Source organism: Pipra filicauda, unplaced genomic scaffold (assembly GCF_003945595.2).
Source record: "Pipra filicauda isolate LSUMZ 115617 unplaced genomic scaffold, ASM394559v2 scaffold26_size5592650_pilon, whole genome shotgun sequence".
In the NCBI taxonomy this organism is placed as follows: domain Eukaryota; kingdom Metazoa; phylum Chordata; class Aves; order Passeriformes; family Pipridae; genus Pipra; species Pipra filicauda.
Genome location: NW_024104387.1, coordinates 2255860 through 2269383, shown reverse-complemented (window position 1 = coordinate 2269383; position 13524 = coordinate 2255860). Strand labels below are relative to the sequence as shown.

General features: G+C 34.8%; 1 protein-coding gene across 2 annotated transcripts in view; it reads right to left on the bottom strand.

Annotated features, from left to right (window-relative positions):
- The window catches only part of SOX6 (SRY-box transcription factor 6), a 239648-nt gene that overhangs the window by 42471 nt on the left and 183653 nt on the right, over positions 1-13524 (bottom strand). For both annotated transcript variants that reach the window (XM_027737189.2, XM_027737190.2), the window contains exons 10-11: positions 12803-12983; positions 10709-10899 (exon numbers count right to left, since the gene is read on the bottom strand). In XM_027737189.2, the coding sequence (XP_027592990.1) occupies positions 10709-10899; positions 12803-12983 (372 nt within the window). The remainder of the gene's footprint in view (positions 1-10708; positions 10900-12802; positions 12984-13524) is intronic.

Here is a 13524-nt window from a genome sequence, read left to right as displayed (position 1 = left end):
TATCATTTATTACCCTGTTACATTTCCAGTTGAGATAGACCTGTTTACAGAGTTAGTGTTATGTGACTACAGATAGACAAGCTATGTGCAGTGAACAATTTATGCAAAAAATAGAGTATTTCTTATCTTTTCAAACTACCCCTGGAGGATCAGCAATTTCTATACATGTATGAGCGCCAGTGTTCTAACAATCCAACTTTTTAAAGCAATGCAAGAACTATGCACTGAAATGCTTGTGATTTATGCTCTAGTTGGTCACCTAAGACAAATGGTGTTGGTTTTGATGCCTAACTCAATGACAAGTATCGCAACACTGCCTTAAATTACCTGGAAAAAAAAAAAAAAAGCAACTGGGAGTTCTTTCAGCTCAAACACCTCCCAGGTAATGAAAAGCCTTTACTTCAATCTTTCAGCTCCTGAATCCTAAAGCTTCAACACCACAGAAAAACCAACGAATCGGCCTCTGGCATACTACCAGTAGGAAAAAGATGGCAGTGGTAAGGGATAGTGCAGCAAGGACTTCAGCACCCCTAGATTAAATTGCTGCAGAGTTCAGGGAGCTGCTGTAAAGATCTATAATTAGCACTGACACTTTATCAGGGGCTGGAAGATCTCCCTCATACTGCATTCCTCACTTGGTCAGTGGGTACTGCATTAAAACCTCTATTTCTTATTAAGAGAGGGTGAGCAATTTGGGCGTAAATTGCAAATGCCTAATTGTGCACAAATGTCCATGTTCATATGTAAATACAACCATAGAAATAAAAACTTGTTTGCATGAATATTTGTGAAAAGGAAACAAAGGAAGGAATACGCATGATCAAACTCCATTAATCATATTTAAAACAAACATTTGCAAATACTGTTTTGCATTATTGGCTCAAGTATTTTCATGAGATAAAAGAAGACAGTTTTACCTGTTAGCATGCTTATTCTTTTGTTTGAAGCAAAACACTTAAACTGGAACAAAGTACTGCATAATCCCACAAACAGGCAGATAAGTAAATATCCTTCAACAACAAGGAGTGTATTTGAATTTATCATATCTTTTGATGCAGCCTAATGACACTTGAGAAATGGGAGACATTTTTAATTTTAGAAAGTAATGAAGTATCAGAGAAAGCAATCCCAATTTATCCTTGCTATATTTTATCTACTGCAGTAGAGAGTTATATTGGCAGTGCATTTGGTGTTGCAAATTTGCTTAGAGGAATACACAGATCTTGGAAAAAAAATGGCAGTAACTTTTGTGGATGTCTCTGCTTGTATCTAAGTGTGAAATAATATGCAAATGTATTCTGTAGTTCAGGACAATTGAGGGAGTGATATGATAGGATTGTGCAGCTGCCATTCTGACCCACAATTTAAATCAATGAATATATTCCTGTCCTAGTTTGAACAATAATTTTCAACCTATCTTTATTGTTTTGTAGAGAAGCATAATAAAAAAATCGAACATATTTCAGTATAGATCTGTAAATTCTCCTGAGTAGCTTGGGAAATGTATTGTACATAAGATAAGATCATTATGCTGTTACAGTCATCAGAAAGACACTATCCTTTATGGCAGAAACACATGCTTTGGGAAAAAAAAAATCCTTGTCGGTTTGCACAAATTTTTCAACATTCTTGCTTAAAACACATTTTAATCTAATTCTGTTCCTTTGGGATTTTCTGTTGGTCCAAAATTTAAGGAAAAAGATCATAATGGGGCAAAGTTTATATCCTTTTCACAGGAAATACCTCATGCGAGTGAAAAGCAGAGTATTTGACATTTTTTTCCTGAGCTGGAAAGGCAATAGAAGAAAGCAGACAAATCCCCATTATTACTATCATCATCAATGTCGTTAACATTATTATTAATCTGGTCTAAAACCTGCAGCTAAGCAACCCGTTCAAGTAGCCCTGACAACAGAAATAAGGAACCATAACTGTGTTCAGCAAGCATACTGTTAAGCATAGGTAGTGGCAAAACCTCTAGTAGCCAATATTTGAATGCAAAAATAGGTCTTGATAACAAAAGTTTGTGCTGATTTCATTCCTGAAAATAGTATTTTGTTGCCAAGTGCTCTTGTGATTGAACTGAAGGCATGAAGAACTTTAAAACTTCACCTAATATGGAAGTTTCTTCACTATGTGTGTGTATACACAAATACACCTACATATATATGGTTATATAGTTATTCAAATAGTAAAGTTTCTTATAGGTTGTTTATGTCTAGGTATATTTTCTTTTAATTTCTTACATGTGTACATCAGTACTGGGCTGGTCAAACTTTTTTTTTAATTTACGGTCCAATAAAGTTTCTATGATTTATACTTTGCAAAGGTTGCATATTTTTCACTCAATTGATTTTGATAATTTAATCAATAGAAAAAAATAATTTAGATTTTAATCAGCCTCCACATAATTTGAGGGACTAAGCATTTAACTGCATTGGAACTGAAATGTACAAATTCATTTAATACCAATTTTATAAAGACAATTTTAGAAAGCAAGGTAATTTAGCAAAATGCTTAAAAACAAAGGTCTACACAGAAAATTCTTCTATAGGTGTAAACTGGATGCATAGCAAGCTGGCGCCAGAGCTAACTTATCTGTAAATTTAGATGACCTACATATGCCAGAGATTTTGCACTGTTTCTTTTTGTCTTTTCACTGTCAGTTCCACAGTTTCAGTGAACATGTATTTTTAATGTGTAAATTTCAAATACATTATTTGTATGTCTTTCTACACATAGCATACAAAGTAAATCTGGAAAAAAAAATTAGTAGATATATTGATAGGCATCAGTGCGAATATTTAGGTGTAAACAGTATTTGAGCCATAGCATGTGATCAATTATAGGCTGCATCATATGTTACTTACAGACAGAAAGTTAACGATTCATGAGCAGCTTTAATATTTCTATCTCTTGAGTTGGAGGAACAGATCTGACAAGATTTCATACCCACAGCCTTCTGCACCTGGTTCCCATTATAAACCTGGCCTTGATAATGGAGCTGTGTTCTTCTGCAGAGGCTAATGTTAGCACTGGTATTTTCCTCCCATAACTCTTATAACATGAGTACCAGTGTTATGGCTGTATTTGACCCCTCTATGCATGTGCAGTTACAACTTCCATCACCTTTCTCACTAAATACTTAGAGATCAGATAAAACATTTCTCTAAGTATGGGTACAATTCCTAAACCTGTTTTTATTTCCTGTGATATCTACAAAAGCCTTACAGGCCTCAGGGTTATATCAAAATTTGGGTAAGTTGTTTCCCTTCTTTGTTTACAACTGAAACATTTCTCTTCAAAAGATATGGTTGGAGACACAGGGATTAATGTTTTTTCCAAGATGCTCTGCTTTGAACTTAACTTCAAATTACATTTAAAGTTCTAATTGTAAAGCATAAATTTATTGCAATACTTATCTGAGTCTCAGAGATATTAAAATCATTTAGCTATTCACAGGTGCATCTAATTCCTAATAAGACCTCACAACAGAAAAACAAAACAAAAAAAAGATAATGCTCCCTGTGCCCTACTGTTATCATCTGAATACACTGATTTAGAAAATCAATGCAAGCACATATGACAATGAAATTCATACAAAAGCCAAAATCATCAACACCTTGAGTTTCTTGAAAAAATAGCAGGGAATTCCCTGAAGGGATATGCTGCCTAGGAAGTCCAGTCATAGCATAGACAGTACACCCTGAAAAAATGTTGCTTGGAATCGTTAGTATTTTTCTTCCCATTTATTGTTATAAATGTATATGGATGTCATGCTTTACCTTATCTTGGCATGAAATTTCAAACGCTGGAAGCAACAGCATGAATAAACAATTTCTCCAGCTATAAAACTAAATGTTTGAAGTCCAGCATGTTTTCCAGTTCTAATAAAAGGGGGCAGTATTACATCAGCTGAAATTCTGAATTGTCCAAATTATCATAAAAAGTGCTAGAGAAGGATACAAAACTGCTGAATTCTACTGAAAATAGACTGTTACTGTGTATGCAGCCACAAATCTGCTTGTCTGCCTTGGGCTAAAATTTTCAGAGTTAGTTCAGTGGGACTTAGGCTCCTGCATTGCAGCCACTTAAAAAAAATTTGAGTCACTGTTTTCCATTCAAAATTATTAAAGAAATATTACAGTTGATATAAAATGAAGACACATGTTTCATGTAGCTAGGATAAGCCCTAAGCCTAAAAAAGAAATTGTAAAATTATTGCAGTTTCAAAAAATTTTGGAACAAAATATCTTTCCTCTTTTTTTCTTTAAATGAATATTTTTCAGAATAAAATACTGTATATATATGGCTTTAGGAAGCTAACTTTGAACACTCAATATAAAAAAAATATGGTAGCTTACATATATTTTGTACAGCCACAAGTAGATTACTAAATAGAGCAGTAAAGTATGAAGTATAAAGGACATTTGTTTTGTAAGAATTATGAGGACTGCTGGGATCTGTATCTGAAACTTTTCCCAATTCTAGGACATCTAACTTAGACCAGTCATTTATCTGTTATAAAATGATGGATCTGTAAAGAGGTTGTCTCGATGCAGCGTGTCCTTCTGCATCTCAGAAACTCCCCGGGGAAAGGTTTGTCAACTGAGCAGAATGACATACTCAGGAAAATCAGTTTCCCAATTGCAGTGTCTCTTTGCAGAAATCAGAGTCTTCATTAGACAGATGGAATACACTCCCACTGAGTTGAATAAATTGCCTATATTCTTGCAAGAAAGTGAGACCACACTAACAGTTCCTTAAGTAAATCAGTGTCTTTCTTTTTTTTCCTTTCTATACAGTTTCAGATTTCCTATTACAGAATCTAAATTCTTAAATTACATTATACCTAAGTGTAAGCTATGGGGGACAGGATCTTTCTTAAGTTACAGTGAGAACAGAACTTGCTACAATGGCTATGGAGACAATACCATAATAAAATTAATAACTTTGCAAATCTAGTCATTTGCTGTTGTTATTGCTATCCATTTTTCCCCCTAATCATTAGGCATTCACCCTTTAATTATGAGTAAAACTAAGATTTAACCAATAGAAATAAGGATCCAATTGAAAATGCTTACAGTTTCTGTTATGTCTCACAGCAGACTGAAATGTAAACATCGACCTCTTATGTACTACATCTACAAGTAACTAAAGGGGAAAAAAAGAAAATATAACTTTTACTTAGAAGACAAAAACTAAGAAGAGCAGATCACTACCTGCAAATCTAAACCAAATATTCATAAAGATTTATAAAAAATGCACAAGGCCCTTATGACCAGTTAATTTTTGTTCTAAATGTAAAGGTGGTCAGCACTAGTTCTAATGAAAGGAGAAAATATAATTGAATGCGGAATGCACTGGAAAAGTATTTTCTTAACTATGTGTTTGGGGTTTTTTTAACTGAGTTGAAAAATGACTAATAAAATGGATGCTTATAACAAGATGACTCTCTTTGTGATTGTCTGAGAAATACACTGCACATGCAGAAAACACAGTGTGACTCCTGCCACTGCAGTTGTTCTGTCTCTAATTCTGAATCTATAGGGAGTAGAAAGCTGGTAAAACAACTAGTGGCAGCATAATCCAGTACTGCTTGCCTTTAGAAAAAAGCACTACAATGCTGGAGCCATTGCAGAGCTGTAGGCAGCTGAAGGAGATTATGCATGACTAGTGACTTTTCCTACAAAGGCTTCCTGAAGTGTTTTTATCAGGCAAAGTTTGTGCATATGTGCAGTAGCTTCATATACATGATGAAGTGGAACAGCTCCAGAGGAGTTGTTACACTTTACTGTCTCAATAATCCACATATTTAACAGTCCCTAAATACAGCAGATCATAACACCTCCAAAGGGGTCGTTATGGCTTATCAAGTCAAATCCAAGTGCCTAAAAATGGATTTGATCAATAGACTGTAACATCCCCAAGGGTAAATACTACACATTTTTAAGAATGTACACATTTTGCATACAAACTGTGGTCTATATTAGGATAAATTACGTGGATTCAACTTGTAAAATTTTAATTTAGAAATAAGAAAGGAATAAAAGGCTCATTAGAAGAGGTGCTAAAGTACCATAATTCCCAGGAAGTAGGCAATGACTCATGTCATTTATTTTGGGGTCTAGTTCTGCTTTCCTACTGCAAAAACACAGTTGTCTGAAAATCTACAAAAGAATGAGAACGGAATGTAAACATAAAAATGTTATATTAAATTCTGCTTCCTCTCAGATCTTGAATATGCTTCATGGTAAGTAAATGGAGAGGTGGGGATACATCCTTGGGTCTAGCAAATATGTTGTGATTATTAAGCATCTTTGTCAAAAGTATCTTTGTCAGTGTTTTCATGCTTTATATACAAAAAGATTAGGAATTTTTTTTTAAAAAATGTCAGTTATATTATAAATTATATACCATTTTCAGGTTCACTAAGTCAACACAAATCTTCTAAGCAATCATGGTAGTTTGAAATACTAAAATAAATACAAGTAGCTCTAGCTATGCAAATTTTGCTTAAGTACTCTTTTTTGTTGAAGGTAAACATGGCTTGACTGGAAAATAGTCATATCCTCTAAATAGACTGGATTTTAGTATGATTTTACTTTGGTTTCTATCACATGCCAAAGGCTCTGTAGAGCCTATTTTCTTCATTTTCCTAATTCCCTCTCCTTCTCCAATGTTTCTGTTTACTCTGTGAAACAGCTGACACCATTACCTCTTTCCTTTCTTCAGTCAGGCACACCTGAGTGCTCTATTCCACCTCAGGTGGAGGAGAAAAAGTCAACTCTGTTATAGTGATGTTTTTTGTTTCATGTGCACTGTACTGGTTGAGGCTCAGATAGAGTCAAATATAATTCATTAGTGGTGCTGAGTTTTGGATTTGTGACCAAAACAGCTGATAACCCATGGGACATTTTAGCTATTGCTGAACTGTGCTTCTACAGCAAGACCTTTTCTGGTTTTGATGCTGATCTGCCAGGGTTAGGCTGGGAATGCACAAAGCATTGAGAGGCTATACAGCCAAACCAGCTGACTCCAACTGACCAAAGGGATATTCTACACCATATGAAAGCATTATCAGCTATAAAATCTGGAGGAAGGAGGAGGAAGGAGAAACATTTGGAGTTTTGGCATTTGCCTTCCCATGTAAATCACATGTGCTGAAGGCCTGCTTTCCTGAAAATGGCTAAACATCTGCCTGGCAATGGGAAGTAGTCAATTAATCCTTTGTTTTGCTTTGCTTATGTGCACAGCTTTTGCTATACTTATAAACTATACTAATTGATCCACAATTTTTGTCACTTTTACCCTTCTAATTCTCTTCCCCGTCGCACTGGAGGGGAGTGAGTGAGCAGCAGCTCACAACAGCACACAAGCTGAAATAACTCCTCTGAATGGTATCATCTCAAAAGTGTAGAACTAACCTTAATGTTTCAGCAAATGACAAAGTTGGGCTGTGCCAGAGCGCTTCATGTTTTTGTTTTGGTCTTTCTGATGAGTGAATCTCTGTGAGCACTTTTAAAGCTTTGTAGAGGATTTTTTTTTTTTTTTTTGAACAGCAGAATATGAACAGAGGCAATTTTCAATTCTGTGTCTATAACCAAACACAAAGCTTTCTGAGATTTAAATGACACATTTTCAAAAAGGCCTAAGCCCAGGCTTTGAAGTTATGTACATAATTTTGTGAGCGCAATCATTTGCACAACAGACTATTACCAACTATCTGAACTCGAAGACCAGTAACTGACCAGAACTCAATAGCTTTTTTTAAACCAGCTGCAGGCAATTAATTTGTCATCTTTTTCTGGTGCCAGCTTCCAGCTCCTCATTTCTACAAGTCTAATTACCTGAAGCCAATTTCTGAAAATTTGGTCCTGAAAACACGGGGTTCTGATTCTTCAAAAGAAACCAATCCAAAACTGCAACTATGCTATCAAAGCTTCACTGGGATTATGACAGAAACTGTACACAGCCTTCTTGCATACAATTATTTCAAAATTATGTTTTTCTAATTGAAGTGATCCAGCATTCCTCATCCCCCACCTCCATTTTGACCATCCTGCCCATCATTTTTAGAGTAAAAGTAACATTTCATAGTGTAAAAATTGAAAGGCAGAGGGTGAAGACGGAAGAAAGAGTATTCTAGAATTCTGTTTGTGCAAATGATGCCTCTGGTTTTAATGTATTTTATACTTTCTATAAAATACAAATACATTATCTTAGTATTCATGACTGAATTAATACTTTTATTTTATTTAGGATGAGAGTGGGGATATATCATCATTTAAAATTACTAATTTATATCCTATTCTTTTGTAAACCCTACCTCTTGCAGCTATGGAGAAAAGGTAACAAACACACCAACTTCTTCCTGCCTTAATGACTCTATAGTACCTGCTACAATAAATAAACCCAGTAGGATTATATAAGGTCACTTAGAGACTTAACAACAAATTTTCTTGATGCTGTTTTATTCTTAGGTTTTAAAAGTTGCAAGTGGCAGCATGAAAAGTCTCCTATAAAAATGGCATTTGAGAATGATGTTGTTTGTATCTGTTAAAGAGTTCCAATTCACTCTGCCATATTTTCAAGTAAAATTTTTTTTCCTCAGACTGCCTGATGTACAACCTAAACCTGGAAGCCGTACATCAATCTGTGTTTTGCTAGTAACCAGCACAAAACAGAAATTTCAGATTATTCACTGAAATATTTTTTGATTCTACTTTAAAATGTGAAAGATTAAATAGAACCTTGTTATGTCAAATACAAGACATAAACATGATAGAGTAAATAATCAAGGAACAGACTCAATAAGTAAGTGGATGCCATTTTTATAGTTATTTTTCAAAGTCAAATCAAATGTTAAGAATTCTTTTAATAGCCCTTATAGCATATTAGATATTTTTAAATGTCAAGCCACTGAAACTCATAAAATGTATTTTAAAATAAGCATAATTTTATAAACTCTTAATACTGATATGTGTGACATTTATTTTATTTTTATAACTTGGGTTTTAGTATCCTGCCTCTTGATTAGTTAAGACAAACACTGCCTTTACAATTAGACTGTTGTCTGAATAAGGTCTGCTTCATCAGTTATTAATTTCTATATTTTTTGTAGTATCACCCTGTTTAAATGAGTTTTCTAGTTACAACATTTAAACTAATACTAGCAGAAATAGTACTAGACTCTGAATTTGACCTGGAAAAGTGTTGTTTATCCTGTGTGACAACAATCTAACAAATCTTTCTAATGGACACTAAGCCTTTCTCTTGTTTTGAGTGTTGTAAAAAAATATCAAGCAAAAATATAAAGTGTAGATTAAAAGGTGTTTGTCAATCTTTAATGGGTCTGTTTGTGACATTTCTTTGCCTTTCCATGCCTTGTTACAGCCCACTTACTCCCCAAGAATTCCCTTGTGGGTTGAGAAAAGATCAAAGTATCATTGAATTCATGGTTTAAGTTATAGTTAGTACTCTGTCGAGTCTTATACTCAAACTGGACTAAAAACTCCTGTTAGTCTTTGGACTATAATATATAATGTTCCCTCCCTTACCCAAGAAACAAAGAACCTACCATCTACTATATATATATATATATATATATATATATAAGAGAATTTTTATAGGCATTGAAACTACATGTTGTTTTTTATTTTTTTAGCAAATAGTCTGAAACACTGGTTGTTTTATAGGCTAATAGTGTCAGTTTCCTTTCCATTCACTACTAAATTGCATCATAACTGTTCCTATTTGCCAATGCCTTAGTGATTACTGGGATATGTTTTTCCCTTTCTAGTTAACTGGAATAAGAATTGTGCAGCATAACCACCTCTAGAGAAGCTAACAGAGAAGCATTCTTCATCCAAAGGGCTGCTTTATAGCTCAGCCAATTACCCAATTCACTGTTCACTTGCTCCAGGATACATACAGAGACCTGCTGATGGAGCAGAGCTTGAAGACCTCGGAAAGGCCACAGAACAGGACAACACAGGTACAAAGAAGTTTCCAAGAGTCTTCTTTCTTCTCTGAGTCATCCTTAAAGCAGGTCTGATAGAAACTGTCCCTCACCTTTCAGATATGATCTCAGCTTGCTACTTTGTAGACCAAATCCCATCCTGCTCAGTCCAACGCTGGTCCCATTCTCTCAACACTTTCTCTAATTTGCCCTTTTATTGTAGTGTGCTATTTCATTTCAGTGGAAACTACAGTCAAGATTCAATAAAGAATTTTGATCCCTAATTTTCCATTACAACTGAGAGCCAAATGTACTGTTTTGAGCCTAAATACTTTGTTGCATCTGAATCATAGATTCAAGCACACTCAGATACACAAAATAGCACTGTAATAATCATGCTAGTACATAACTGGCCTTTTCGCCTTATTTATCAATTGAATCATTCTAAAATGCACAATTCAAAATCTAGTGACCGTGAACAATGGTATCTCCAACCAATTTACTCCCCATGTTGCTATATGCATGCTTACAGCTTAATCATATGAGTGCACAGGGCTGTGGTTTTGAATGCTGTCAGGTAAATGAAGAGAAGTTTGTAGCACAGCACTGTGAAGTGACAAGGTGTATTTAACATGAAATCAGAGATGGCTAAAAGCTCTAACAAGAAGTTTCATATAAAAATATAAGAAGCCATTTACAGGGAAGAGAAGAGTGAGTGACAGACAGTGGGGAAATGGGAGACATTACCTTTTCATTCCTGCAGTTGTTTAGACCCATGTTATTCATGGAGGGCAATTTTCCATCAACACCATGAGGCTGTTGTTGCTGCTGCTGTTCCCTTTGGATTTGCTCTCTCATTTTTCGAGCCTCCTGAATGGCTTTCATTACTGTGTCCTGGTCCCCAAATAGGGCAGGTGAATTAAGACTGGAAAGGATATCTATAAACAGAGAACACATTTTATTTAGGTAATTGTCCAAATTGAAATCTGAGGTAAGAACTCACCTCTCATACTCTTAGAGCTGCACACAACTAACATCTGCAGAAGGAGGAGGAGTGGCAATTGTAGTCTGTTTGAAATCTGAATTACTCTACGGAAGTGATTGATAAGCCTGTGAACTTCTTTTGACATTAGAAATATGACCACTGAAGTCTTGGTATAGCCTGATATGGAGGTATCTGAGCATACTCATGGACTCAAAGTTCAAAGTTCTGAGTTTAAGACAACAGTATTATGAACCTTAAACTGGAAGCCTCTGAGGTATTAAATATAAAATGAACAAAGGAGAAAACAATCTCATTTAGCTGGCCATGAAAGTCTATGTCAATTCTTAGAATTTCTTTCTAGAGAGAACCATCAGTCCAGACATTTAGCTTTCCATTTCAGAAAGGGCACTCAGTTACTTTTTGGGGACAAAGTTAGTCATCGCCATAACATGAGTATAAAGCTCTAAATCAGTAGAGAGAAACTAGTCTTGTTTCTATCACTCTGAACAGAAAGAAACTTTTAAACATGCATCAAACTCATGCAAACATTCCTGTTACATCTTAAAATGCATGCATGGAGTATCCCAGAAACTGTTTCTGATTTGAGACCATAAGACAGCCATTATTTTCTGACTGTTTTTTGTTGCTGTGATGAAACTGTGATCTACCTGTTCCTACATGGAAGTATTCAATACTGCATATGGATAGATTCATGCATATATATTCTAGCTAGGAAATTTTGATCAGTCAGAGTTTGTGTGTGACCAGTGCATCTGTCTGACAAGCAAATGAAAAATATTTACACCTTAGGCATATTTATATCTTAGGTAGTAATTTCTCTGGAATGGTCTATGACTTCAAACTGATATGCCACTTTCTAATGTTAGATAATGCAGTGATAGCTGCAAATAAATTGACAGTTAGAATATCTAGCCAATTGCAGAAAGTATCTTTCAGAGATCATGATGTTCCCAAGTGTTTGGGAATGGAAAAAACCCCATAATTTTTATATATTTAATATATGTATTTAATGTATCAGTTCATTATTCACAAGTGTTTCCATATATTTTACAAGTACACTTGAGTTACAGATTGTGAATAAGTGGTCTGTAGTAAGTATTTAGTCACTGTTAAAATGTACTATTTGAACTTTAGGGCTGATCATCCACATTTTGTAGCTCTTGATTCTGTTTCTTGACTGGCTAAGATAGTCTTCATACATAGTTTTCAGACCAATTTTGTTTCAGCACTTAATAGGCCTAAAGAATCTTGAACACAGGTAAAAATATTCCTACTTGTAATCACATAAATTAACAAATTCTTGACAGATTGGTGAACAAATAATAAAAACATGATCAAATAATAATATATACTGGCTGGACTGAAGCCTTTCTGTCTTCGTTTAAAAAAAAATTTAGTATCTAATGAGGCTCTATGTGCATGCAAAGATAGTTTTTTGTTTGTTTACTCCAGAGGTCAAAATTCAAAAGTTAACTTTGCCTGGATACACCCAGTAGTTGTCTCTAGGAAAGATGTTCATACAAACCTCTTTTATAAGTTTTGTGCATGCATATTTATTTACCTACATGTATATATTTGTATGTATGTTTATTTCTTAGGTTATTTATTTATTTGCTATATTTCTTGTAGATAGTCATCTACAAGATGACTATCTTGTCAAGGCAAAACCTTGACATTTAATTGTTCTTTGAACATCTTTACTGTAATTTATTTTTATTTCCATTTTAAACAGAAATGTAGGCCCAAGTATCTACTTTATTCAAAAGTGTGTTCAGGGTGAGATTTCATGCAGAAAACTTGCCTACTTTCTCCTTTCCCCAGGACAGATTAGTTACCTAAAGAGGATCCTCTTCCCAGAGATCCACTGAGCGGGCTGGGGATGCCACTCTTGTTCGTCACTGTCACAGGACTGCTTTTGCTAGCTGGGAAGAGATTCTGTGTTGGAGATGTTGGGGATTTGACAGGTTCAGCTGTTTTGGGTCGGGCTGAAAGATTCAGTGGCTGAGCTGCTTCATCCTGCAAGAGTTTAATGTGAATAATTATTAGGAAAAGACAAATGAACACATCATTTTGCAAGTAGCAGTTACTTTACACCTCGAAGACAATACCACATTCTCCAGCAATAATAACAAAAGAAGCTAATTATCTGCCTCCTTTAAGATTCAACGAAAGGAAACCTCATTAATTTCTCTGTGTTATGCTTCTTATTTACATTAACTATGTGGCTGGATCATTCTTTTTGCCAAATTAAAATCTGAATTAGCTCACATTACAGCTTAATTTCCTAATGTGTTTTCAGAGATCTAAATTAACCTAGGGCATTTACAAAGAATTATTTAAAATTTCCAGCAGCTCAGTAATGCTTTTGCATGGTTCTATTTGAAAAGTTCCTGGCATTATAAAAATAAGTTATGTAGCTTATTTTTAAATGTATTAGAAGCTAAGGAATCAGAAGTACTTCTATGAAAGAATCATTTGGAAAACCTGACAGTTCTTTGGCCCACATTTAGCGCTGCTGCTAACTTATACATTCCATGCATCTTATTCTGTGTGCATG